The sequence below is a fragment of the Montipora capricornis genome, chromosome 1, assembly GCF_036669925.1.
Source record: "Montipora capricornis isolate CH-2021 chromosome 1, ASM3666992v2, whole genome shotgun sequence".
Lineage (NCBI taxonomy): Eukaryota > Metazoa > Cnidaria > Anthozoa > Scleractinia > Acroporidae > Montipora > Montipora capricornis.
The window spans coordinates 26,454,261-26,479,260 of NC_090883.1; the positions used below are offsets into that span (position 1 = coordinate 26,454,261).

The 25,000-nt window shown below is 39.4% G+C and overlaps 4 protein-coding genes across 4 annotated transcripts in view; 1 reads left to right on the forward strand and 3 right to left on the reverse strand.

Annotated features, from left to right (window-relative positions):
- The window catches only part of LOC138037218 (PMS1 protein homolog 1-like), a 58,845-nt gene extending 49,295 nt beyond the window's left edge, over positions 1-9,550 (reverse strand). Inside the window, exons 1-2 of the mRNA XM_068883195.1 lie at positions 9,309-9,550; positions 2,434-3,126 (exon numbers count right to left, since the gene is read on the reverse strand). Of these exons, the coding sequence (XP_068739296.1) occupies positions 2,434-3,126; positions 9,309-9,440 (825 nt within the window). The 5' untranslated portion in view covers positions 9,441-9,550. The remainder of the gene's footprint in view (positions 1-2,433; positions 3,127-9,308) is intronic.
- Positions 9,551-9,776: 226 nt separating this feature from the next.
- LOC138037230 (stabilizer of axonemal microtubules 1-like) lies at positions 9,777-15,290 on the forward strand. Its single transcript, XM_068883206.1, has 4 exons — positions 9,777-9,901; positions 10,073-10,185; positions 11,109-11,358; positions 12,694-15,290. Exons 2-4 carry the CDS (start codon positions 10,097-10,099, stop codon positions 13,834-13,836), a joined length of 1,482 nt encoding a protein of 493 aa, XP_068739307.1. The 5' UTR covers positions 9,777-9,901; positions 10,073-10,096; the 3' UTR covers positions 13,837-15,290.
- LOC138037266 (uncharacterized) lies at positions 13,670-18,094 on the reverse strand. The gene is made up of 2 exons (XM_068883236.1): positions 17,674-18,094; positions 13,670-16,476 (listed from the first exon to the last, which is right to left on the reverse strand). Exons 1-2 carry the CDS (start codon positions 17,976-17,978, stop codon positions 15,699-15,701), a joined length of 1,083 nt encoding a protein of 360 aa, XP_068739337.1. The 5' UTR covers positions 17,979-18,094; the 3' UTR covers positions 13,670-15,698.
- Positions 18,095-19,598: 1,504 nt separating this feature from the next.
- LOC138052799 (uncharacterized) lies at positions 19,599-21,097 on the reverse strand. The gene is made up of 2 exons (XM_068899383.1): positions 20,686-21,097; positions 19,599-20,261 (listed from the first exon to the last, which is right to left on the reverse strand). The coding sequence occupies exons 1-2, from the start codon at positions 20,949-20,951 to the stop codon at positions 19,691-19,693; spliced, it is 837 nt and encodes a 278-aa protein (XP_068755484.1). The 5' UTR covers positions 20,952-21,097; the 3' UTR covers positions 19,599-19,690.
- Between the last annotated feature and the right edge of the window lie 3,903 nt (positions 21,098-25,000).

Sequence of the window (25,000 nt, forward strand, 5' to 3'; positions counted from 1 at the left end):
GTCCACGGAACTCCACCCCTACGGACCGCCCTCTAAGGAGTGCTTCAACAAAATAACTACGTTTCAATGCCTACCACACAGACTGCCTTGCGGACCGGTCCACGGACTACCCCTACGGACCCCCTTCTAAGGAGTGCTTAAACCAAAATAACTAAGTTCAATTTCTACATGTACCATTTTGTTTGGGAGAGAGAACATGGAGAACCATGAAGCCTGGGAAGTGAGTTTATAAACAAGAGCACAAAATGGCAGAGGGGAGAAGGAAAACACAAATGAAACAGGAACAGAACTTAGTTATCTGTTGGTCTTTTTCACAGCACTTATGGTCCCAATTTTGCAGAGGGTAACGGTTGAGATTTCCCAGACAGGAGTGGGTCTATCCAGACAACCCATACATGTAAGTCCAAATATTAATTTTCTTATATATTTTTACTTTATTTATTGATATTTCTATGTTGTTTTTGGGTGGTCCTAGAGGGGTCCGCATAGAAATGAGTAGCTGTGGACTGGGTCCATAATCAGTCTGTAGACCCGTCTGCAGGGAGGGGAAAAAAAAGGGGGGGGGTGTTCCACGGACCAGGTTGTCCATGTGTTTTTTTTGGGTCACTACCTGGAATGTTATGATGCAATTTGTCATCAATAAGAGGACAGATGCACAAAAAACTGACTTCCAATTGTTTTTTGCAATAATTATAACAAAACTCCAAAATGGTTTTATTAATTGCCAAGTTAAAATGAGGGGAAAAGACACAGTAAACAGCCATAAAGATGAATTTTATTGAAATTGATGGGAACATTGTCAATAGCTTTTCCTTCCCTTTCTGATTCGCTACTTACGACAGTCACTTTAATTTCATTGCTTGTGCTCGTGTATTTGATGATAAAATCAATTTGAGCCCATGAGCGCACAAGAATTTAAGCAGTTATTGTAAAAAAAAATTATTTGCCTTACATCTTCAAGCATTTGAAAGCAAATTTGTACTGTCAATAGCCCCAACAAGAATACAAAATTTTCATTCAGAGAATATGACCTTAATTAAGGTAAAGATTGTATGACCATTTAAACACTTGGCTTTTGGCCACCAGTGTAATTTTTCATTAATTATGCACCACAAACAGAGCTCAGATTCCTACACCATACTTTTACCATGGGTTAAATAAGCAAGAATAAAACAAAATGTGAAAGGGTGGAAATTTTCAGACTTTCGTATCTCAAGAAAGAATTTTAAAGCAGTTTGAAAACTTAGAAAATACAAGGATTTGTATGAAAATCATTGAAGCGTAACCAGGTGGCAAAGCATCCTTTTCCAAAACAAATCCTTGTAATTTTTTCCAACTATAACAACTTAAACGATATCCTTTACGAAATCAGCATGGTAGCAAATTTTGAGCTGCTCTTTTTATTTCTGGAAAAAATTAATAATTTCATGAAACCAGCAGAATCATGAAAAAAGGTCATTTGACAAATTGCAGCAAAAGGCCCATTAGCTGGGAAAGGGTTAATGACATCTCTGTCTTTAACCCATTCACCCCTAAACCAGCCATACTTCGTACTTTACTCTGTCTAACACCACAGTATTTTATTGTCCCAACACCAGAGTATTTTACTCCGTCCAATGCCAGACAATTTTACTTGTCAATGGTGTTTAATCACTCACTGAAAAACTACATGAATGTCCCCAATACCCTTTGATGTCCAAACCGTCCCTAAATCGGCCATACTTAGTACGTATTTTACTCTGTCAAACGCCAGATGATTTTACTCGTCCAATGGGGAGCCCCCAGGAGTCAATGGGTAAATCACTCACTGCAAAAACCCATTAATCACTCATCAATCATTTCCCCATTAACCTTTTGACACCCATCCCGGCCTAAACAAGCCATACTTAGAATTTTACTCTGTCTAGCGCCAGATGATTTTACTTGTCAATGGGGAGCCCCCAGGAGTGAATGGGTTAATCACTCACTGAAAAACTTAATCACTCATCAATCATGTCCCCATTAATGACCCTTTTCCTCCTAAGAGTGATACCTGTAGATTTTACTCTGTCTAGCTCGGTTTTCAATTGAGTGTCGAAAGTACGGAATAAGCTAATTACTTTGGTTTTGCATCTACTTCACTCAGCGATTGGTTCAAAGTTTTCGCGCCACTTTTTCAACCAATCAGAAGTGAAACCAAAACCAATTGTGGCTCACGCGTGCACATTTTCCCGTCTTTTGTGTCGGCTACGTGTAATTACTTCGAGTTTTGATTGGCTTACTGGATTGTTTCCGTCCTTTTTGATTGGTTAAAGTAATTACTATGGTTTTGGTTTTACGATACTCATTTCAAAACTGCTCTAATGCCAGATGATCTTACTTGCCAATGGGGGCCACTGCAAAGTGAAACAAAATTAAAAAATTATAATAAATAGTTAATAAAAATATGATTACCTGATAAATAAATTTCAAGTCCACAGGTCTTTTATTGACAAACACGAAGCATCTGTCGTTTACTGCACGCCCAGTGATTTCAAAATCAGACCCAGGCCTTGGCAGATAGCCAACCACATCAATACCACTATTATCTTCATCACGAGATTCTATTGCGCCCATTTGTGCCAACAATGCTGTTCCAAAAACAGACAATAAAGCTGTTCTGTGATTGGAAACTTTATTTTTTTGCCACACAACTACTTTATTATGACGCAATGAAATGCGCAAAGCAGGGTGTATCAAGCTGTAGGCCATCACCAAATCCTCTACTCTCTTTAACTCGTCTTTGCACTTTTTATTGTTGCTGGAAAACTGTTTTCTTACTGGAAGGTTTTTGAATAAGTTGGTTGCTATTACGGTTGTACCAGTGGTAGCTGGTTTTGCTTGAGAAGCCTCCAATTGCCCATGATGTCCAATTGTATATAACATACCAACTTGCTCAGACTCTGTCTTCGTTAAAACACAAAGATTGCTTAGTGAAGACAAAGAGCCGAGAGCTTCACCACGGAAGCCATATGTGTGGAGAACTTTCAGGTCAGTGTCGCTTGATATCTTTGAAGTGTAATGTGGTTGAGCAATAAAAGGAGCATCTTCAAGTTTAATGCCACATCCATTGTCACGAACCTCAATTCTTTCCAAGCCCCATCCATCCTAAAGATTACAATGTAATCAGCATACAGTACATAATTTATGAACTACAGCTGTACCAAACCAATAATCTGGAGCCAATAATAATAATAATAATAATAATAATAATAATAATAATAATAATAATAATAATAATAATAATAATAATAATAATGATAATAAATTTATTTTTCAAAGCCAATCATAAATAAACCGTTCAAGTAATAATGCTGCAAAGAAAGAAAGAACGCACTTTTGTAACATGGGACATCTACATGTGCAGTGCGTATTTCATTATTTTACATTAAGTCAACTATTTCATGTGGCACCAACAAGTGAAATACTGTAAGCCACATGGACATGCTTTTGGTGAAGGAGTAAAACTGAAGAACAAAATAATTGAACACCTAGAGCAGTGTTGATAACCAGTCCACTAACTTATCATTGGCAACAACCAGGGGCCGGTTCCTGGAAGGAGGAATAAATTATACCAAGTATAACTTTTATTCCAGGGATAAATCTGTTATTCTAACAGAACAGAATTTACTCCGGAAATATAGGTATTCATGGCATAAGGCACATTTATCCCTGGAATAGAGTTATTACACCTTTCAGGAACCGGCCCCAGGCTAATTATCCTGTCTACATACATGTACTAGTTACATGGGAGGAGATTGCACCATGCCATTCCACTCCCCAAAACGTTTTTTCCAGTTGTTCACCAATGTGGATATTAACTTCCCTCAAAAGGACTCAACATAAATTTCAGAGTACAGTTGAGTCCTGGTTAGTTAAGTAGGAGAAATACATGTACACTGTGCATTTCCCATTTTAAATACCTTATTACAGGAAACAAACGCTTGTGTTAATTCAGGTATTTCAAATTAACAGGACTTAAAATAATGTGCTTTAAAGGGAATTTTGCTTCCCAATAAAGGAAATTAACATGCAATTTGAGAGGGCAAAATTTCAAAATGTGTGAAATTAACGTGTCTGGTACACCCCTCCCAAAAGAAGAATTTATTGAGAACAAAAAGAATGCAGTTGAAGGACAGTAAACAATTTTACTGATGTGAAAGATTGATGTGAAAACAAGTATGCGAATAAAATTTATTGTTTGGCGAAGTGACAAGAATCTCTGCAGTGCGTCACAGATGTTGGGCTTAAATTAATGTGAATTTAACATGAATTTTTCAAATTCGCACTAATTTCATGAAGGGTTAGTTTCCTGTAATAGGGTAGCTTGATCTTGACACTAGGGATGACATCATTTTGAGCAACTTAGAAAAAAAAACAACAACAATAATAATAATAATAATCAACAATAATCAACAATAATAATAATAATCAACAATAATAATAATAATAATCAACAATAATAATAGTAGTTGTAGTACAATGTAGTAATGATGAACTATACTGTACTTAAGAGGGGAGGCCCTTTTAAGCTACCAAAACCATTGCTTGGACCCCTTCAAATAGTCATTTCTCGAATTCCTTTAACTCTACAGTTATCCTTTTTGCCAAGTGTTCTATTGAACATTTCTTTGCATGCTTTGACTCACAACCATAATTATTTAGTACATGTAAATCACATGACCAAAACAGAAAAATGCCTAAAAACTCAGTGAGCTAACTATGTTTTTCACAAATGCAACAGTATGGAAACATTCTAACAAAAAAGTGTTGAATGGATTTTAAAAGAAATTATTAACTTCTCATAAAAAGTATGACATCATGAGACCCTGATTTGATACTCTTTTCAGTATATCAGTTCCATTTTTTGTCCAAATAGAAATTCCATGCCACAGTTTCTATCTGGTAAAAAAAAAAGTCTCTTCCTCTCATTTCCTAGGAACTTTTACTTGTTTTTCTCTGAAACGCACGGCAGAGGACTAGGACTACCGGTAGTTGCACATACACTTTCTGATTGAAGTTATGTCAGATGTCCATTAAAAAAGCTACAATGTACTCCATAGAACCATTCATGGAATGTTTTTGGAAGCTTCCTTAGCAATCATCGTCTCTTGGTAGTTAAGTGGTACCCCCTTAATACTGTACAGAAATCAAATCAATTCATATTTAAATGGTAGGTTGGTTTTGAGGTAAGGGAAAACCAAAGCACCCTGAGAAAAAACAGAGCAGAGTAAAAAACCAACACACTCAACCCACAAGCAATACCAAGGTCTGCGAATCAAACCCAGCCACATTGGTGGGAGGCAAGTGCTTTCACCATTTCACTGCCACCCCTGCTTCCTTGAAAAATGGAGGAGTTTTACCCTGGCTGTCGACAACATGGACACCTGCTTGCGAGGAGTATGGGACGGAACTCCAGGAGTTGTGGTCGACCTGGCTGGATTATTCTTAAGCACATTTAAAAGAGACCACAAAAACAAATACAGCCAGGAGTCAGGTTATTTGCGAGGTGCTGGATAAAAAGTGAAGTCTTAGTGTCATCATGATTAGACCGAATGCATAAATGTCGGCCAAAAACACACTCTTTTGTCTTTGTGCTGATTATATGTACATAGACCAACCAGCCTCATTTTAAACAAACATTTCTTTTGTTTTTTTATTCGAGCTAAAGAGGCTAGTGGGTCTAATTAGCACAAAGACAAAACAATATTCTTTTGGCTGCCATTAAGGCATTTGGACTATAAGAAGAGTTACAGTTGTATTGCATAACATCTTGACTTTAGGGTAAAGGCTAATGTTTTATGACATTTAAGATACATGTATCAGTAAGATTAATATTGATATACTACTGCATTATCAAAGTATCCCTCGAAATAAGTGTCGCTTCTAAATATTTTTCATACACCTCTCCTATAAACAGGCCTTCTGATATTACACGATTGTGCGATTTCGCACAATCGACCTCAAATCGCATCCGATCGCACAATTCACGAAAAATCGCATAATTCACAAAAGGACGCACAAAATTCATAAAATGAAACATAAATCAACACGTTTCTTAGAAATTCCTGCATAAATACGCCATTTTTAAGATGATTTATCTTGGAAAAAGGCTAAAAATCCTTTGCCACCTTCGATTTCGTAAACATTCGAAATTCAAGGCTTTATTTTGCATGTCGGGGACCTGTTACGGGTCTCCTTCTATTGGTGCAACACAAACACGCACTTATACATGTATACACACCACTGAAATGATGACACAGTTGCCTTCTCTTAGAGAAGAGATTTGAGAAAGCCGCGGCTTATTTTCTCTCGCATAAATAGGGGTATGGCCCTATTGTGATTGACCATCTTCGGACGTTCGTGGTTGACAAGCACCTTTATCATTCATTTGGCATGTTAGCTGTGTCCTTTCAACTTTTGACGAGGTACACCAGTAGTCCAGAAGACCTCATTTTTTTTATTTATTCCAACTAATGTCGATCGAGATACATAATTACTGTTCCTTTGTGTTCAAAATGTCTTTAGGGCAGCAAAAAAGTGTTTTTCTTAACCTGAAACCTTATAAAACAAGCTTTAAATTGCTGAGAAAAAAATCGCATAATTTACATTATTTATTGCATAATTAGCCTTTCTAATCGCACAATCTGCCCTGAAAAAATCGCATAATTTGCATTTTTTAATCGCACCCTATCAGAAGGCCTGTATAAAGCATGTAGCGGCAGCTTCCCCTTGGGTGCAACCCCAGGGAACCCATGGGAACTGAGGGTATTTGTTGAGATTGTGAGGCATTTATCACCTGAAGGGGTGGGGGATTTATACACGTTTTGCACACTTTGGGATACCCCATGGGGGTTATCCCGGGGATTTTGTTGGACAGCGGTATTTCGTCATACAATCAAGTCTCCCGCGGTTCAAAGTGGAGAAGGCGTGTATTCAAGCCCATTTTTCAACAAAATGGCTGAAAGAAAGGAGAGTGTCTGCATTATTGGTCTCCCTTAACTCAAAGTTTCACAATTTTTCTCATATTCATTTATAATTTTACAGGTAGCAATATTTCTTTTCGTGTTTTTACAAAAATTAATCTCCCTGGGTCTCCGGGGTCGCACCCAGGGGGAAGCCACTGATACATGCATAAGACGACAGAAACCCCAAGCCCACTGCTTTTTTCCCTCAATTTGAAAAATCAAATCAAAGGGTTGACATTTTTGGGAAACTATGAAAAAATTGTCAGAGGGACTGAACTTTTGTTGCCTCTGTTGCAAAACAGAAGAAAACAGCACTGCACTTTGAATAACGAATAAAGAATTTTCCTGGCGGTATTGATAATGCACACAGGAATGTTAATTTTTTTCCAAAAGGGTTTCTGTACATGTAAAATAATAATCAATTTTGTCTTATGCGTGTTGTGGAATAGCATTTAGTATGAATGTCTAAGACTACTGTAGGGGTGGCAAATGGTAAAATCCAAGACTTGCTGAGGCACCGAGACCCTTGCTTGAAAATCCGAAACCGAGACCGAGCAATTTTTCGAAAAATCCAAGCCCGAGATCCTGTTCCAAAATAAATCAAGCCCAAGACTTGATAATCATTGAAGTGCTGCTGCCAACAACAGTCACCTGGTCACAAGTTTTGTTATGAATTAAATGTGGACTTTTTTACAACCAATCAGGACCTGAGATTTTTAGAGGTCCCATGCTCTCTGATTTCCACTTCTGGCCAAAGGGTTTGAATTGATGCTGACGGGGACTAGGCCAATTTGGGTAAATCTTACTCTTGGGTATGTAATGGACTCTTGATCAGTCTTACGTTATACCAAGTTATTCTAACTTGTAACATAGCCATACATAATTTATGAAATTGTCTCAGGCTAAATTTGTCTTCCAGTAAACTTGTAAAAGATTAATTGTACCTTTTACCACACTCGACGGTGTGTTTCTTGAGGGATAATCTGGAAGGCAATTTTAGGTAGCCTAAGCAACGACGATGGCCCCGGTAACGAGAACGTCATCTCAAAATACAAATTCAGGTTATTGTAATCACTTTGTGATTATCTCAACCTTTTCATGTGACAAAAGTGTGGTAGTTCCTCAAAAATTACCCTGCTCAGATAGGTGCTTAATTTAGGGGAGAAAATGAAAATTTATCCTCAAGTGCTCATGTTCTTCATAAAACGGCAAATTTGGCTATTTCAAAGAAATGGATAAAAGTTTAAAAAATCTATGTGGAGAGCATAATAAATATGCAAGTTAATGAAGTTCTTGTTGCCTTCGCTGTTGTCGTTGCTAAAGCTCCCTAGTATTGGGCTTGGCCACAAGATCTCGCCATAGAAAAAAACCCTTAGTATCCAGGGTAACATCATCGTTAACATTGACTTAGACTACAGTCAGACTCAGACTAGCTTCTTAAAGTGTTCTCCTGTGGCGAAATCAAAGCACCACCCAAGGTTTGGACGTAAAGTATTAAGCTACATGTACTACAAAATCTAAGGGAACAAACATTGGATTAGAAGGCAACCGGCCAGAAATCGAATCAATCTAAGCATTTTGTCAATGTGTGAAGCTATATTTCCATTTTTAGTTATTCCTTACTCTTAATAAAGTTGTGCTTAAGTTATTACCTAAGATTACTGTAAGGTACTATTAACGTCACGAAAAATATTCAGTTCATGTTGTGACACTCTTTTTGGTTCGTTTTCTCTGTATATCGGCTTCTACATTGTAATATTTTTTTCAAATGACAACAATCATATCAGGGGCTGCAGAGAGGGAGGGGCTAGGGGTGCTAGTCCCCCCCCCCCCCTCCCACGCTTTTTTTCCTATGGTGTTGTTTTCTCCTAAGCCTCTGCCCCCTTCCCTCACACCTTCATGATCTGTACCAAAACCTAACCCCCTTACTTTCAAACGTACTCCGCGGCCCCTGCGTATGTCACTATGTCGAACATTAAAATTAATGCATGCATGAAATCGATATGTGATACTGTAATCCTTGTCAACGGAAATTTACAGATAAGAAATTAGTATTAAGACTAAGCTACCTTTTGACTGAGACTTCGAGACCTTGGGGAAAAAATGCGAGATTTCGAGACTGAAATAAATGCACTATAAACGAGATTTCGAGACTCTTCGCAAACGCTGTCGAGGTTTCGAGGTCGGATGAAAAGTTTGCGAGACCCAAGATTTTGGAGGTACCATTCGCCACCCCTAACACTGGGATCCAAAAATATAAAAAATATTGGAAGAAACGAAAAATGTAGGCTCTCACTCAAGCCAAGAAATAAATGCACTTACTAGTTTAACTTCAATGCTGGTTGCTCCGGCATCAAGAGAATTTTCGATGAGTTCCTTAGCCACTGAACTGACTGAAGTAATCACTTGCGAGCTGGCGATGAGCTTCACCGTGGAAGGAGGTAAAAGATTCATGACACTAGGTATCAGTTGAAGTTAAGTAATTCGCCCTTATAAATTGAATTAGTCAAAATGGAACGATACTAAGGCTTCTAAATGGCAATCGACGGCCATGTTTTTTTAGCGGGAAATTAAGATGAACCACGAAGATGACAGCATAAAAAACGATCACTGCCGGACGATCAACGAGTGCTTCCGAGAGAAACCCGACAATGCGAGCATAATATAAATATTATTTTTCATTGTCATTTATCAGGTTCGATAACCGTCAACATAGCCAATCAACTCCGCCCATTTTGGCATACAATACCCAAGGGACAACTGATTTATGTATTCAGATTACACAATACTATGCTGTTGTCAATAGCGATAACAAGTCACAACACTTTTATTCCTCTCGTGTGGACCATCGTTACTCTCCAATTGACGAAATTTCTTTCAGCAGTTTCGATGAGGGTATTCTTCTAGCATTCTAGGTGAGCTGCACTATTAATTAATGAAAGTTTGAATTCTAATTTGGACTTCTTCGAGGACAATCGCATGTGTTAGAAGTCACTAATTTTGCGAGAAGTGGATAACAAACTTAACGACATACTGGGCAGCGAGCATATCCGCCTCGAAGAAAATGTTTACGGTCTACTTTTCAGGTTTAAAAAGCAGAGAAATAAAAAATGGCGTTATCAAGGCAGTATACAGCGGAAACAGAGAATCTTTTGAAGGAGAAAGGACTCCAGTGTGTCTGCGAACTGTGCGATTGTGGGTGAGTTGACACATTATTGTTGCTTCATATCTCCTTTCGGAAGTTCAATACCTGTCGTGCAGATGTTTCTTTTGTGTGATTACAGAAGGCCACTGTGAAATGCATTAGGAAGCAAAAAGCATACGGAGTTAAATTGTGCAGGGAAAAGATCCTCGTTTCATCGAAATATCGCATGCTGTTTGCGAGAGATTGTAAATAAGCCAACTATGAGGTTGAATCAATATAAGCGCTCAATGCGTGAAGGTTATGTCAACAGAGATACATATATATAGCCTTCCCTTTGAGTGATTTTATATCAGAATTTACAGACTGGTGGTCATAACCAGACGACACGGGCTTTTGTTCTTTTCATGTCCACTGATGTGTTTTCAGACGAAAATGCTGAATGTTTAGCTTCGTTAAAATTCCCAATCTGATCTTGCGAGGCCCCATTGTCTTGGGGCAGGGGTGCAGTGGTACCCTATTTTGATCATTGAAAAGAAGCGGATCAACTTAATTCGCGACCAGTATTTTCTGTATTCGGAAGACTAAGAAACATGGCATTACCGGGGTATGCGTTCCAATCCTTGCCCACTTCTGAACTTATTTGTGCATTGCTTACAATCCGTGCGAACCAAACGAAAATACAATAGAAAGGTCTGAAGCGAGGATGAAAACGAAGAGTGAGACTGGGGAAAGACTTAAAGCCTCACGCCCAAAGCAGGCGTGACAATAAAAACTGACTGTTTTGCAGTCTGGTGAACTTCACTGAATTAACCCTTGGATCTACAAAATCGGAGAAATTTAGTCGAAATACTTATAAAAAGAGCTACCTTTGTTTCTCAGGGAGACCCTGGTTCTCTCTGCCTTCTTAGATTTTGATGTGTTCTAGTACATCCAACGTAGCTTTAAGTTCTTTATGCTGTTTATATGTATTTCTTTAGTGGATACCACCGTCACGAAGGCTGCACAAAACCTTCACACAAAATCAAAGGAGTGTTTAAGCGGCGGGGAATGTCCGGCATCAAGTCGGATTATCAACACACCTACACACTCCACGGGAGCAACATACCACGCAATGCTAGGAAACCATTGCCGCGCTTAAGAAATCCCAATCCACCTCCCATGGACTTCAGGACAGTGCAAAGAATGGATTTCATTGAGCGAAAACCTGAACCACTGGAATTTTTTAAGGTATGGACATAAAGACCAACAAGTGTTCCCGTGTGAGGGGTGGCTGTGTTCAAGCCCCGTCGGGACCAACCCTCATAACATTACAACTAATGCGTTTTCAAAATTCGCCGTTTCCTTGTCCCTGCAAAAAGTCATCGCCACTCACGTTTTCTGATAGTTCTCACCCCCACATACTAATACCTTCAAAACGAGCTCGAGGAAAACAAAACATGACAAAATCTTCCCACCTTTCTTAGTTAGTGTTTCGTCGTTCCTTTCAAAGGTGTTGGTTTCTCCTGTTCAAACTAGCACGTTTTCCAAAGCTATTTAAGCTCTGTGGTCGTTGCTGTCCAAAGCTTAAGTTTTGGCTGTCCACGCTAAAACACGAGCTTTTTCAAAAGGCCGATGAGCAAAAACACATAAAAGAGTTTACTTGTTGAAAACGGAAACGCATTAACAGGGACCGCGGAGATCATTTTAAAGTCTTAGGGCTAAAAATCTTCGTGAGCGCAATTGTAAAGGAAGGCCCGTTTTGTGACTTTCAAGAGGTAAAATTCAAACATTACTCATGTCATCTCGCGCGCTGAAAAATCAACCCAAGCAAAAATGTGGTAGGGCTATATACCAACCCCTCCCTCTCTGATTAATTAATGTAGATGGAGCTTCTTCAGAATCTTCAAGTGACTGAGTTGAAAGTTCTGCCTTTGGTTGGCCTCTTTGAATGGCTTAATTCTGCAGTCCGTTCGGCATATGAAGTCGATGAAGCGTAGGTCCTGTGTGCATTAAAATTCGTGGCACATGCGTTTCCTGCAAAGAATAGAGGACCAAGTTCCTGGTGTAGTCATCCACTTTGTGCGCTTTCTCGGCAAATTTGCAACTGTTTAGTTCGAACTTGAACTTTACAGGGAGGAGCCGGACACTGTTCCTATCCGCGTTGAGATTCTGTGGGAGCGATTTCCGGATGCGCAAATCAAATAAAGAGTTTTGATATATTTAGAAATATTTAATTGTGGATGCCACTGGCAACAATAGTTTAATATGCATTTCGTAAGATTATTACAGATTTAGTTGGGAGGTGCCTTGCATGGGACTCCGGGTCTCGTTTGCACCTTACCTTTTGGTCTTTTTTTTTTCCTTCGGACCTGTATCTAACTAAAACCAATAAAGTTGAAAAAACAAAACAAAACAAAACAATCATTCTCAGCCACATATTCTCCGGATGTTGAAAACTCACGAAATACATGAACATTTTTTCGTAAAAATAAAGTGTTAGCCGGGCTTAACGTTACATGAAACGCAATGCCTTTGATAGTAAAGCCATATCTAACAGTTGGTTATATTTGTTTTCATCCTCAGACCGTTGAAGAATACAAAATACCTGAAGAAAAGATCGACGGGAAGACAGTCTATGCTCAAGACTTTGTTGACCGAGGCCCCACCAAGGTGGTTAAAATTACCCAGCCTAAACCGATTATCGAAAGCGGGAAACTGAAATTTCAGTCGGCAACCACCCACAACCAAACGTTTACCCCGAAAGTTCCCAGTCCCCAGGCACCATTTTCTGAGCATCCCTGCTACACAGGCTCAATACTTTACCCCGAGAAAAACAGCAACTTCAAGGTTAAAACGTGGAATCAAGATGTTTACCGTGGTAAATTTGCAGTGCGCCCTGAAGCTTTCAAACCGAAAGAAGATCAAGTCACTATAGGTATAGAGGGGGATCACTTTTTAAGGACAGTTCATAAAGATGAATTTAAAACACCAGAACAGGAAGCGAGGCGTGAAGTGAAGATTCAAAAACCAACGCTAAAGACTGAAAAACGTGCGAAATTTCGGGACGATACCCAAGCCAAAAGCGACTTTCCAGGTTTTGGCGCGAAAATGCCATTGCCACCAAAACCTTGTTCACCACCTCCAGCCACGCTTCGATTGGCAATGAACAACGCTCAGGAATTCGAGACAACCAATAAGCAGTTTTATAAAATTTCGTGGGATCCGAGCAAGATCGAACGCACGAAAACTTTAAAACCAGACGATGACGAATATGTGGCACCAGAAGTCAAATTCGCAACTACTACGATCACAAAAGACGATTTCAAGCAGAGGGAAGCTGTAAAGATGCCGAAGATAAGACCTCCATCACGAATTGAACCAAGCAAGGCGAAGTTCTTCAGCGAAACAGCTTACAGCGCGCAATTCAAGCCTTACGAGAAAGTTCCTTTCATTCGCTATGGAGATTTCCATGAGACGAATTTTTATCAGAAACCAGCTGTGAAATTTTATCAAGACGGATCTGTAACGGCACAGGACTTCAAAGGGGCCGAAGTTGGACGACCTCGCACGACTATGAAACCGGAAGAGAAACTGGAAAAAGTCAACGAGAAGATGGCAGGCAGCACTTCATACAGCGAGGCCTACAGCCGAAAGAACCTACCGGATTGCTCTTATCTTAGGTGGAGGTCAAAGCACTTAGCCAAGAAGGCCTTAGCTACTGTTTGACGGAAATAATGTTGTTTAAGAAAGAAAAGAGGAAAAGGCACAAAAACTGCAAAAAGAACGATTTTCTCGCTCTTGTGAATCTCTCATTCAGTGTAGGGTGCAGGATAAGCTATTCAAAAATTGACGCTACACAAGCATCTCAAATTATGCACTACGCCCTTCTCGGATGCCACGCTTCTTTTCGTAAACGCCGAGAATAGTCGTTATACTCGGTGCTGACCGAAAGAACCGTCCGCTCAGGAGTCGACAATCGCTACCAGCCTTTCGTTAAAGAAATCTCGGAACGTTCAGGAGATCATCTCTGAGAGCGAACATCTCTGTGATACCCGCATTTGAGTGAACGTTTTCTTGGGGCTGGTTATTTTTAATCAGAGACATTGACTTAATCAGAGACATTGCGCTTTGATTGGCTAAGAGGCACAATATTTGGCAGGAAAGCTGCTCTAAATAAGGAAGGTCGGGTCTGAGAAAATGATAGCTCCAAATATGGGAGTTGTAGGCCTCGGGTCATGATCTCCTAGAGAGAAAACATGTATATCTCGGGCCTTTCGAATCAAACGTCGCCACGCAAGTAATACAAAAGCAATTAGTAGGATTGAAATTCCTCTAGCTGAGCGAATTAGGATTATCTTTTCACACACTGAATCGATCGATGCCGCAATTTTTTAATCACCGAATTTCTTTGGCAACTGAAGCCAAACAAGTTCAAAGAAAATGTCCATTTCGTAATAACGCTTTTGGAATTATCATGTAAAATCATGAAATCGCTTTTGTTGGACACAAGTGCACAACATTGAAAGTAAAATTCAAGCTATGCAAAAAAGTATAACTAATAGGCCATTTCCGAGTTGCTGTTTGTCGCGGTTTCGAAGTGAGTCTTGGTGCTCAACTATTGAAATGGAAATGAGTTTGATTTGCGTGAGAATAAGCAACTCATCTCCATTTGAATGCATGGTTGAGCACCAGGACTCGCTTTGAAACTGAGGCATGAAGCAACTCGGAAATGGGCTGTTACTAGCACAAAAACGTTGCACTTAGACTCGCTTTGAAGAGGAGGCAGACATGAATTCGGAAATGGTCTATTGGATCGGCTGTATTCATGGCACAGGTCAATATTCAAATGATGCACTTTGCTATTATAGCAATGTGCAATGATAAAGAAGATCTGAAGTTCCAAACGAATGAAGAATTTTATTTTTGATAACTTTAATTTAAAGTGAAATTTTAATTTCTTTTTTAGTGGTCACTTTATCTCTAGTTAACTGTTGCGATGTATGTTTCCAATTTCACCTCGTCAATTTTTTTTCAGTCTCATTTGCTGTTAGACAGCCATATTTCGAAAATTTGAGAAAACAAGTCCTACGAACGATTTTTGTTGTCATGTTTCGTTTAAGAATTAAAGATTGTGTATCTTTCTACGTACCGAGTTAAATAAAACTATAAAGAAATTACAGGGGAATCTTTGCTAAAGTTTTGTGATTAGTATATTTGGTTTCATTAACAAACGATGCTGTTCCTAGGGAAATGTCTTACGGTACACAAATGCACTTCAAAACAACTGTCAACTCTTCAATTTTCAAATTGAAGGTGTTAAAAGATCTTCCATTTTGATCATCAGCAAAATGTTTAAGATCAAAAACTGAAAAATCATTTTGTGGCAAAGAGCTATTGAGTCCGTACGTTCCTTGTATAATATCAATTTTTTAAAGCTAAATTGCACAAAGATCATCTGGTATATTGTGCTTATAAATTTTCATAGATGGCTGATTGTGTAAGGCACTTTCAATAGTTCGTGCTTATTTCTTGAAGAAATGAGAAAGCTTGATGTGCTACTGAAAAAAAAATGTTAAGAAAATTTCCAATCATAAAAGACATCTTGGGTACCCCATATAACCACCCCTGCAATCAAAACCGTAAAGGAAAGGTAACAAACAGTAACTTGACATAAAGCGTTGACAGCAGGCGTCGTGTTGGAAACATGCCTTATGCAAACAACAATCTTCACAAACCCAGTGCCAACACCAACATTTCGGACCACACATTCCAAAACACAGTGGAATGAAGCCATTGCGCATGTCCTCACAGAAGAATCCATTCGGCTGGTTACACGATTGGTTGTCGTGGTTACCGTGCTCACAGTGTTGGCCTTTGGATGGAGTATTGTTCGTAGCTTGCGGAGGTAGAATATAGTTTGATGAGTTATTTTTTTGACGATGAAAGGACGTAAAACCTTGAGAGTCTTTTTCCTTTCTTGTTCCAATTGAGGGACCATAAGTTGGAATTGAGATTGACCAGGAGTGTCTTCTGTAAGGACTGGATACACCCACAGATTGGATAATCCCAAGGCACAAAAGATGAAAACGTTTCATAGCTTTTGGAAAGCGAGAGTTTATCGGTTGCTTCCCTAACGATGACGAGATTTTACCCAAAACAAGTGCTTCATTTTCTGTTATAGTTCGTTTTCCTGCATTCTCTGTGAGACTGAAAACCCAGCGGTTGCGTGATTGGGGAATTCTTTTAAGAAAAAAGTAATGATCAGATAGGGACTTTGCGGACAGTTTCTTGAATTTGCGTCGAATGGCTTTGAAAACAAGGGATTGTGAAACCAAATTTGGCATTTGTATGTCAAGTGACTTGAATCTGAAAAACAAAAAGAGAATCCAAAGTTGGCTACACATGAATCCTGTGAGACACTAGCCTGCCTAGCTGGCCGTAAAGAAACGGCGACGACTACCACTACGACATCGCCAAAGAACCTCTGCTTAACGACGACGTGAAATCACCAAATTTGGGGTTTTCACGACAACGTAAGAATGCAACAGAGAATCCTTAGTTTATTCTCTATTTTAACTTTGAAACCGCTCGTACCAATTTATTTTTAGGATACTTCGCCAACATTGTAGGACGTGAACAAGACTGAATAATCGCGACAGACGTATGATAGAGCCAAGTTATATTTTGAGGTGACGTTTTCGTCGACCGTCGCTGTCGTAGATCTTAAATAAACCCAAGCTCGGTCGCTATATTTAGCATTTTCCCCTGATTTGAATTTATTTTTTTAGGTAAGATTACACTGTTACATCAATTGCAGTGACTAAGACACGTCAGAAGAGACATCCTGTTGCTTTAATTTTACGGATTTCAAAATCTTGATCTTCTTCTTCGCCGGGAAAACTGTAGTAAGCCAGCTTAAATATGCAACTTTCACCATAGCGTCATTTGACTACAACTACCAGAAATCAGTTTGTTTTTCGTTTCTTATTTAAATTTCGTATTTCCAGCGGGGTTGAAATGACAATAGTACTAATTAACATGAGACAAGCAGTGCCTGTAGGATTCTGATACTTGTACTCAAATGGCCGGGTCATCATGCAAATGTCCTATAGACCTTATTCCAAAATGGCTGTCATTTAAATATTCTTTTGTTTTTATTCAAATTAGCCCTTGATGCCTCGTTCTTGAGCTGAAAATTCAAAAGAGTATTTGAATGAAAACAAAAGAATATCTAAATGGCGGCCATTTTGGAATAAGGTGCATTGGGGGAGAAGAGGAAGGGGACACTTCGTGACGCTTATTGAAATTGAGGTGCATTGTATTACTAATTGGGGACACCGCTGTACAGAAATTAACTCATATCAAATCGCAGGTTGGTTTTTGAGGAGAGGAAAAGACCAGAAGAATAAACCTGCCAGAGAAGAGTAGAGAGCCAACAGACTCAACCGACAGATGACGCCGAGTCTAGGAATGGAACCGGGACACATCACGTGGGAGGCGAGTGCTGTCACCACTTCGCCAGCCTTGCATACAATTTGAAGAATTCGATTAATAAGAAATTACCTCACAATTGTAGTCCCCAGGACCTGTATATAATGCTTATCCCGGATTCTGTTTGTGCGATACAATGCCAATGGTTTGTCTCGGTATAAATTGCTCGTTATGCGCATTAGATTGCTTGAAATGTGAAAACACATGGATGGGTGGTCGTGGGCGATGTCTTTCCAACAGCCTTTGACTTCATCTTGGGTAACCTTACGCAGTATCAATCCAGACGTCGAATGTGAATGTGGTGCAATTTTAGCGTCAATGGACGAGGTCAACAGTTGAAGGAACAGACCAAAAACCACCAGAGATTTTGCAACCATTTTTTGTCGCGGTGCCGGTGGAACTTTGGACCTTTCTAATGAGCTAATTTCAAGAATCAGGAGATCAGTCAAGATATCAGCTGAACAAGTGGCCTTTGGACTGTTATCGTGAAATTAAATATTTTTGCGAATTAAAGACAAAACAGTTATAAGATTTGTTTTATTTTTTTTTTCCAGCGAGATATTTATATCCCATGCTCATATGTACTGCGGATGTAAACGTTTTTAATTTAAGGATCATTGAATCAAGTGCTTGTTATACTATCAACTGCCCCTGTGATAAAAAAAAAAAATCCCTTCCTTTTTTTCTTCAGATTTTGAAAGTGTGTTTGCGTAACACCCGGCTGGCCAAAGTTTGAGCTTTCATTTTTATCCAAAGGCCATTTACTTGAGTAAGTTTTGGATTTCACGGTCCGCGATTACTCACGTTCATAACTGACCGATTAGACCCCAGAGGGTTGGATCCAGGGAAAAGTGACGTCAAAGACTCACTATCTTAAAATGCGGATTGTTATATATGCAAAACGCGAGTTTAAGAGTCTGAAAGCCCAAAACTCCCGTGATGCTGCATATTAATTCTGCGGCGTACACTCGCATTGCATTCTTACTGAGACTTGGACTTAGTGCCCTTACACTTGGCTTTGCCGCGTCCGCACATGTTGAAGAACTTAAAGTTAGTGATGACAGACCATTAAATAGGAAAATTCCAGTTAAAATCAACAGGCGTCTTTTTTGAAATCAAGACTTAAAACTTTGGTCGCTTAGTATTTAGTTAACATAGTTTTGAAATACAAATAAAAATGGGATTGATGTTTGGGTCACAGGGGCACTTTAATTCATTTCTATAGAGGAAATAAGCACTTAGGAACTACAATTCTACTGATCTATACAACTTCTCGAACAGCCTCGAACTCGCAATTTACCAGACCCTATGTACCATTAGTATGTCATCGAACCCAAACTAAGACGGACTTCGCTTAAATAAACTTGCAATCACGGTGTTTTAAAAATCTAGTGTTGTAACATTTGGTTCAAGTCCTTTACGTACTTATTATTCTTGACAAGGATAGTTGTTGTTCTTGAAGTTGTTGATAGCACGTGAAGGCTCTAAACGAAGAAAATGCATGAGGGACTGAATTTTAATCCTCCTCGAATCTTCCAGAGGAAGTTTCCGAAAAGAGATCTCAAGTTCATTTTACTAAGCACAAGCAGTGCCTCCATTCAGTCGTCGACAGACTAGTTTTGTCTCTGAGACGAATGAACTGATCCTTAATAACAATAGGGTTTTGACAGTTGTGTTTCGCTAAGCTAGCTATTGTCTACTAGCTGGCCCTACAAAAGAGCTCCATAACTGTAAAGTGAATCTGACAGGATTGCTGCAGCTGAAAAACGCATTCAGGAAAGAAAAGGCTTTGCCAGCCAACCTATCATCGTCGTTATTTCCTGGGACTTACTTTCTAGATAGCCTGCCAGTGAAAAATCCCTTTTCTGAGATCCTTTTTTAGTCGTACTTATTCATTAAAGAGAGCCGGACACTACACTGGTAATGGTAAAGATAGGGACACTTGGCTGAGTTTAGGCTGAAAGTGTTAAGGATATGAAAGTCACCTTTCAGATATGAAAGTAACCTTTCAAATTTTAAATCAGTTTTTATTCCTTAAGATTTGCAGTTAAAGTTCCTCGTAGGCTTTTCATTGAAGTTTGGCAATAGATCAGGGCTTTGAAAGGCAATCGGGGTAGCCCCCGAAACCCTTGCATTTAAACTGATGAAAAAATGGTAGCAAGCAATACCCCGAAAACTTGTTACGACCACAGCACAGATCGTGTTGATAACAACCCTTGTGGAAACAACAGTCACCGCACACTAACGACCAACACCAACAGTTCGGTCCGCACATCCCCAGACACTTATTATTGTACGGATCATTCCTTAGGTCTTCGCAGTATCCTCTGTTTTTGTTACCACGATGATGCGAGCCAATAGTTTCCGGGTCATACGCAGGCACATTATCATCAGAACCTGCCAGTAAGCTGAAGGACATTACTTGAAAGGATTCCATGATTGCAGCGTCTTTTGCTATGTCATGCAACTGCTGCAAAAGGCGAGGCAAAAGTCGTACTTGTTGTAATCCTCGTAGTTTTTCTACGTCGCTTTGATAGCGCTGGGCGGGTTCTTTTATTTCCTGGGAAGATGATGTATAAGGAAGGTGGGAATCTGTGTCAGACGAAGCACTTGCCATGTTAGGTGACTTAATAACTAAAGGCTGGGCTCCTGAGCGGTGCCTGTGAATTCAAATGAAATATATAATTACTACTCTACTACTACTACTACTACTACTACTACTACTACTACTACTACTACTACTACTACTACTACTACTACTACTACTACTACTACTACTACTACTACTACTACTACTGATGATGATAACGGTAAATTCTGTTACAGAAAAGAGTATTCTTCTGTCACCAAGTATTTATTTCTACTCGAGAATTCCATAACCCAACTTTTGTTTCCACCTGTAAAACCTGGTTTTGCCTCCTCCATAGGCTTGTACCTGTTTGTAATATGTTTATTAAAATCATAACAAAATGACTATCAACATCAGGTTTCAAATATCAACATATCGTTAGTTGTGGGATAAAAAATGTGATTGAATCAAGATAGCTACACAGAACGGTAAGTCATAGAAAGCTCGCTACATACCATATGTAGTTTTCATCCATAACCTGGGCCTGAAACCGATGATTTGGTAGCTTTTGATATCTCACCAGTGGTTGGTTTTTAACTCCTGTCAGTGCGAGAAAAGCTGGTTGAATATCAAAGCACAATGCAAGACTGTTGTTTTTAAAGTAACAACCCTTTAACTGTGATTCTGATTGATTCTCAAGCTTCAGAAATTCCTTGGAATTTTTCGTAATGGCCAAGCAAAGACTTGGTACAAGCAAGACGCCGTAACACACGGAAAACATGGATTACAAACTTGTCTTTGACATACATGCGTTGTGTCCTGTCAAAACTATTTAAGTCATCTTCAGAGTAAAAAAGGACCGTTCCCTACCGCTCACACTGTTATATTCAAACATTAAGGGGGTGGCACTTAACTACAGAAAGACAATGGTTGTTTAGAATGCTTTTCAGTCAAAGAGCCCTACAAGAAGGTTGCATGGATGGTTCTATGAAGTAACCTTTTCAATGGAATTCTGACATCACTTCAATCAGAAGGCGCATGAGCAACTAGTTCCAGTCCTGTGCCTTGCGTTTCAGTGAAAAACAGGAAAATGCTCTCAAGAAAACTAAGGAAAAAAAGACGGTGTTTTTTTCACCTGACGGGAACCGTCCCATCATTTTTCGTAAACTGTAGCATGGAATTTCTATTTGGACAAAAAATGAAACTGTTAGTTTGAAAAGTGTATCAAAGGAGGGCCTTATGACGTCCTAATTTTTTTGTAAAATCCATACTACAGATTTTGCATTCTGGTAGAATGTTGTCATACTGTTGCGTTAAAAATGTGCATGCCTGAAAAACATAGCTAACTCGCTGAGTTTTTTAGGCATTTTCTGTTTTGGTCGCGTGATTTACCAAATATGATTGTGAGTCGAACCAGACAAAGAAATGTTTAATAGAACACACTTGGCAAACAAAAACGATAACTGCAGAATTAAAGGAATTCGAGAAATGACTACTAGAAGTGGTCAATAGCAACGGTTTGGTAGCTAAGAGCCACCCCCTAAAAAAAATTTCCAAATTTCGAAACAACGAAAGAATTTGGGTCTGTCATGGAATCTTTACTCCAAGATCCATAGGCGGGACCCAACTTGGTCACAAGGTCCCGTTCGCCGTGGGGAGTGCGCAGCATTACAGTAAAGCTCAATGTCGGGGCAAGATCAAAGATTTCAGTAGCCTCTCTGCTTTTTCTTTTAAATGTGTTGGTCCCGCTTGCAAGCAACCGAGGAGAATAAAACATCAGGGTATGACCAAGAAGCCTGAGATGTCCCGCTGCTGTTGTTGTTGCAAAGATTCCCTGGTGGAAGCGAACGGTTTGTGGGGTTTAGGTCTCAATCCTGAACTTTGAAACTTGTTATTGTTTAAGTTTTTTACGTCACAGGATACAGCAATTGGTTCTTTTCGGAAGCACGTAACCTTGAAGCGTGGAACGTCCAACTCTTTTCCTTGGAACAAAGCTGGGGATTTTGGGACACCAATTTTATGCCCAAATATGGGCAAAAATATGACTGAAGCTCCACGGGCGTTAAAATGCGCGTGCTACGTTACATCCAAATAAGGAAATTTTTAAACAAAAAAAAAACCCAGCTCTGAACCAGAGTTAAACGCTTCAAGCTCATACATTTTCATACGTCTCAAGTAATTGAGAAGGAAACCACTCCATCATACAGCATAACTCAGTTTGATAAGCGTAACCAGATTTTCATGAAGGGCCCTGGTGAGAAGGATTTTAAGAGCTCTTGGTCAGTCACACCTTTTTTTGCTAGCCTCCCACGCAGTTGTTTTTAGGGGAGTCGTATTTCTCCTCCTCCCCACAAGAGGGGAAGAGGTAAAATACGACTCTCCTAAAAACGACTGCGTGGGAGGCTACTATTTTGCCGTCCTTTTGAAAACATTGATGACGTCACGTTGTGTTGCTGCAAGGTATCATGGTCTCGCACGACAATGAGCGTAAACTGTTGGACATCAAGTCGTTCGATTGAAAGACAGTTATTGCTCTGATTCGATATCAATATGTTCCTTTTTTTTGCCTTCTATGGGTTATGGCATAAAAGCTTTGAACCGCTTGCCCTCTCGCTAGCTGTATCGTGCAGTTGATCTGATCAGTAAACCATGCACGATTTGCGGATTGACGTCAATTTGTCTTTACTTCTCCGCGTATCAACTTGACCAACACGAGCTTTATCCTGTGAGCGTGTTGAAGAATAAGCCTTTTGATGTTCTGAGGCTTAGTACCGCCACAGTTTTCCGAAGAAAAAGATCAAGACTTTGAAATCTGTGAAATTAAAGGAACAGGATGTCTCTTCTGAAGTGTTAGTCACTGCAACTGATATAAAAATTAATTTTACCTAACAAAAAAATGCAAATCAGGGAAAATGCGAAATATAGTGACCAAGCTCCTGGAGGGGGCTGGAATGAAAAGTAGACACTTCAAAGGCCTTTTTCTCAAAAGACTAGCCGTACGACCAGTGTAAAATTTTAGGAATTAGTAAACAATATAAAGACGAAACCGTCAACATTTTTGAAACAGATCTATCAGACAGTTTACAGTTATTATCATAAAAAGAGACCCATTTGCGAAAAACTTGTCTGACAGATTTAACTATTTATTTTTTTCTCACTAAGGAAATCCTGAAATTTTAAGGTGGGGTCGTACAGCCAGTATTTGAGAAAAAACTAGAAGTTCTTGACGCCTTCGAAATGTCTAGTTTCCAGTCCCCCCTGCAGCAGCTTGGTCACTATATTCAGCATTTTCCCCCGATTTGCATTTATATGTTAGGTAAAATCACATGCATCAATTGCAGTGACTAACACTTCAGAAGAGACATCCTGTTGCTATAATTTCACGGATTTCAAATTCTTAATCTCTTTCTTCGGAAAACTGTAAAATGAGCCGCTTAAAGATCTGGGCCCGGTTGTTCGAAAGCGGGTTGACTTAATCCAGGATTAGCGTTAACTTTTGTTTCATGTTTTCAACTTTTTGGTGAAAGTTTCTTTTGCTTATTTTTGTTGTTCAGGATTGACTTCTTCTAATGTAAAGTTTTGCCGAATATCAGCGTTGAACAGCATTTGGGAATAGAGAAATAAACTCCTTGGTTAATTTTTAATCTGGGATTAGAGTTAATCAGCTTTTGAACAACCGGGCCCTGAGCTTTGATCAGCGCAACGCATGGGCCATTTTTCGCACGGACTAAGTTAGGCCAATAAGAGACATAAGACACAGGGTGGCGCAAGTTTGTTTTGAAGCCTTTTTTGCTCGCAATTTTTGGAGTCTGTTTTCTTTTCGGAATAAAGTATTTATTTGGAATTTTGCCGTGCGGTTTGCTGTTTATTTATATCCAGGACTTCCAACAGTCCCTTTTTTGCGATGGAAATCAAAGGCTTAACAAACCTTTCATTTCAAAATGAAAACTTCACGCGTTTCAAATACGTTTTTATCGTCCTTTGGCAAACGAGAAGTTTAAAACTCAAAAGTCTTTTCAACCTAAAGCACATTCATCTTAACCTCGGGCTTTTTTCAATGATCTCTCTTCGGTAAGCTAGACTGGCATTTTGTCCGCTGTTTTCGAGTTGCCCCTCAAAACATGATATCTCGACAATCATCAGTGCGGTTTTAGTGCACGCTTAGCCGCCTCTCGTTTTCCCGTGATATAAAGACGGAGCTGACCATGAAATAATAAGTTCTAAGTTCACTTACGTGCGATCTTTTCAGTGTAAGATCAAGAAGCTTCAAGACGTCTGGAATGCTGCAGTGAGCGTCATGGCTCATTTACGTAAATGCAACCATCCAATCTCAAGTCGTTCTAAGAGAATCATTTGAAGAGAATCCGTTAAAGGCTTCTGTCTCATGCCATTGGCCCCTTCCATGTGTTGACGCTTGTTTCGCGTCGTATAGCGCGCTTGCTTCGCTTAATTCGATCTGCCAGTAATCATTGACGACCAGTGGACTCCAATCGACTCATTTGGACAATATTTCTCTTTTTCACCACTATACTTCCGGCAAGTCGATGACGATTGGACTTACGGTTACTGATTCACAACTAGACTCTTTCTTCGTTCATCCGAGTTGAAGCTTTGACGGCCGGAATGTTGTGGTGCATATTGGACATGTATGAGGCACGTTTACACGAATGCATCTTCATTATTATAGTTTCATGACTTCGAAACCGCGTCAGAATCGATGCTGTTTGGAAGTGTTTTCACGGAATCGTTTTCGCCAGAAAATTGAAGTCGTGAAGGTATAAGCGAGCGCTGATCGAACAATGCAAATTTCGCGCCAAAATAGTAACCGTA